At 32.5% G+C, this 3,297-nt stretch overlaps 1 protein-coding gene across 1 annotated transcript in view; it reads left to right on the top strand.

Annotated features, from left to right (window-relative positions):
- Positions 1-2,985, top strand: part of LOC106459762 (synaptic vesicular amine transporter-like) — a 40,708-nt gene extending 37,723 nt beyond the window's left edge. The window contains exon 13 of the mRNA XM_013919416.2: positions 2,477-2,985. Coding sequence (XP_013774870.2) covers positions 2,477-2,581 — 105 coding nt within the window. The 3' untranslated portion in view covers positions 2,582-2,985. The remainder of the gene's footprint in view (positions 1-2,476) is intronic.
- The last annotated feature ends 312 nt before the right edge of the window (positions 2,986-3,297 follow it).

The following is a 3,297-nucleotide window of genomic DNA, read 5'->3' as shown; positions in this document are numbered from 1 at the left end:
GGGTCCAAGGTGTCTGCTCTGTTGGTTGCCATTATTACCTACCATGGACAGAAGTTTTAACAACATTACTTTTGAAACTTAATTATATCTTCTTAGTTACCTCAAAAAACTTTCAAAATCAAACAAGTAAAACACTTAAAATAATAAGATTTGTGATTATAATACCTAATAAATGTAGTTGGAAAATTAGTCATAATTATATCCTTGAAGACTGCCCAATAGGACACAAGTCCACTAACACTTAATGTACAGAAATAGTAATGCATTTATAAAGAGTGTAAAGATTTGTTTTCTAATAAACTATAAAGAAAATAAAAAAAACACTAACTTAAGTTGATTTCAAGGCAGAATTTTTTTTATATTGTTGCGTCAGCATGTCACGTGACTACTGTGACGAAACGTTTCTAGAACTATCATGTACTTTGGCGAATGCTCTAGTAATTACTAGATATAGGGTAGGCTGGTATATAAAAGAGGGGAATGTAATGTGTGTTTAGATAGTGAGTAATTGAACTGCAGTTAGAGAGCACGAGAGACGTTACAGCGTTGTTTAGCGCGATTGTTGAAGTTGAGTGTATTGGTAAAGTTATATTCGGAAATAATAAACCAGTTTTATTAAGAAAGAACTTGTGTCGCTTAAGTTTCGTTGGAACGAAGTTACGGAAAGTTAATTAACAAACGGAGACGTAACAATACCTTTAAGTTCAGTGTGCCTTTAGTTCAACTTTAGTTCTTTAATTTGTATTCGGTTATTTAAACTCGCTTTTTCATTCTAGTGCTAATATGTATAGAATTTAATTCTAGTTTCCATGTACTAAATATTTGTGTTTCCGTCTACACATGTGGTTTCGTCTTTTGAATTAGTCACTTAAATTTTTCAATTGTTTTTACATACTAAATTTACGATTCTTCTGGTACCTATGGTTCTAACTACTTGTTAGTTAATTAAGCATAATCAAGATTACCATACATTTAACACACACACACACAATACCATTATGTACATCATGAAACATCACAGCATCTTTGAACGTTGTTATGTAGAAACTGAATGCATAATGATTGTGTAATAAACTCTTAAGAAATCCAAAATTGCAATGAGTTTTCTAAGCCAGGATTCCCTTACTGGATGGTTAGTCGTTTGTTGTCAAGAGCGAAAGACTTTTTTGCTCTCTATGAAAATACACCTGTACAGTGACGTTTATCATTATGCATAGTTTATCCTAATTCAAGCCCACTAAACAATGAGCCTGGTGTGACTTAGTGGTTAACGTGCTCGGACTGTGAATTCGCAGGTTCAGCTCGTTGCCGTCAAAACACACTCCGTAAGTGTGCTATAAGAATGATTGTGAAATCTCACTATTTAGTCACATAAGAGTAACCTAAGAATTTACTCTGGGTGCTGTTGACCAGTTGTCTTCCCTCTAATCTATCAGGTCATAACTAAAGGTCGGCTATGTGCAGTTAGCCTGTAGCTTTGCACGAAAAAATCTGAAACAAACCAAACGTGGAAGTTGAAGAAAAGCTCATGAGTGAAAAATTAGCTCTGTATTCAACAACAGTTAAAAGTGATATCAAAATAAAATATAGTGTGTGTCTATTACCACTTTTCTAAGCATGGGTGTTGGAGTATAAATATTACGAGGGATGCGTTTGCAATAACTTAATTCTTCGTACATGACGCAATGTAATTAATATAAAATTAATATTTGTAATATTTAATACAATTACTGATTATTATTGATTGATATTAAAAAAGAATTTACACGAATATTACGTTTCTAAAATAAATGTCTCAATGTGCACGCTTGCTGTCTATTACTACTTGTAATAGAATCGGCAAAAAATCAACTACCTACAACATGATATAAAATTAGAAGCGTCCGGCGCCAACCAATTAAACGCATTAAATAAAGGAAGTGGTTTTTGTTATGTACTCATACATAAATATTATACAGGTGTTTCAATTTTTACAACTTGTAAGTCTATTAAGTTTATAGCTGTGTATGTAATATTTGGCCTACAATGCGCGCACACAACACACAAATTAGCAAAGACTATCCGCAGCATCATCCGCTTAGCGTGAAACTAATCTAATAGTGGCAGTACTTGACCCTTTGGTAATATTGATGGGGTGTAAGATCGTTCAATAACAAAAATATTCAAGAATAAACCTTATAGCAATTTTTACCGGTCAAATTATTAATGGCACAAATGATCCACCGATTCTGGAGCTCTTTTATTTATTTTACTCTGGGACATTTATAATAAACAATGTCTCTACGAGTTTTGCGAAATCTCTAATGATATTTTTGACTCTTTCACGTTGGTTTATTTCTATTATTGAACCTGACATGATTAAGGAAAAACCTAGATGATTGAGCACGACAGGAATAGAATTATATTAATGAAATTTAAGAAGTCAAATTTATCTGCACTGAATCATAGCTAATTTGTTACAATTTTTTCCACACAGTCTTTACTGAGAGATACGTCCGTTCGTTACGTCAGCTACACCAACGACGAATCACCAGACGAAGATGAAATTAGGAAGCCTCCTTCTCAAGAGCTGGTCCAATGAAATGTTGCTATTTGAAGTTGTTTTCATGTCGTCTTTCAGGTGCTTTGCTGTGAACATTCTGTTGGTTCACCTCGAATAAAATATATTTATTTCGTGTTGTTTTAAAAATACTGTAAGGAAAAGTATACTTTATGTAAATCAAGTGTTCCGATTGTTTGTGGCAGCTCGATGGTTGTCAACCTTCTTCTGATAAGACGGAAATAGCTAACAGTGGCTATACTTGTGTTTATCTTATATATAACATGTTAACGATATTCATGTGTTGAATATTTCGCACATATATAATTTATTTAAAAATCTATGTGTGTAAGCAGGTACTACTGATATTTTAGAGAAAAAATGGTAAAACTGCAGTTAATACCGGGCTGAGTAGTTTTGTGTATTATCCATTCTGAAACTTCTTTACAATAGAGACTCATTACATCTATAGGTTTCACTAATGTTTTAAGGATCTTTCGTTAGAACCAGAATCAATTTGTTCTATTTTTTTTTACTTTTCCACCATATTAAGAAAGCAATCTAAATTCAAAACTATATTCTGGTTTGATTTTTTTTTAGATATGATCTCAAAGCTCTATGATGTAATTTAAAGATCATAGAATCATAAATCTTAAACGGCCAAATTGTTCAACCTATGTAAACATACTATCTACGAAATATATATATAATGCTATTATTTTCGAAATTTTACGTTGTTCACGAAACAAACTCGAGAC

The sequence above is a fragment of the Limulus polyphemus genome, unplaced genomic scaffold (genome assembly GCF_000517525.1).
Source record: "Limulus polyphemus unplaced genomic scaffold, Limulus_polyphemus-2.1.2 Scaffold657, whole genome shotgun sequence".
Lineage (NCBI taxonomy): Eukaryota > Metazoa > Arthropoda > Merostomata > Xiphosura > Limulidae > Limulus > Limulus polyphemus.
The sequence above is the reverse complement of the archived record's forward strand: the minus strand, read 5'-3'. Positions and strand labels throughout refer to the sequence as shown.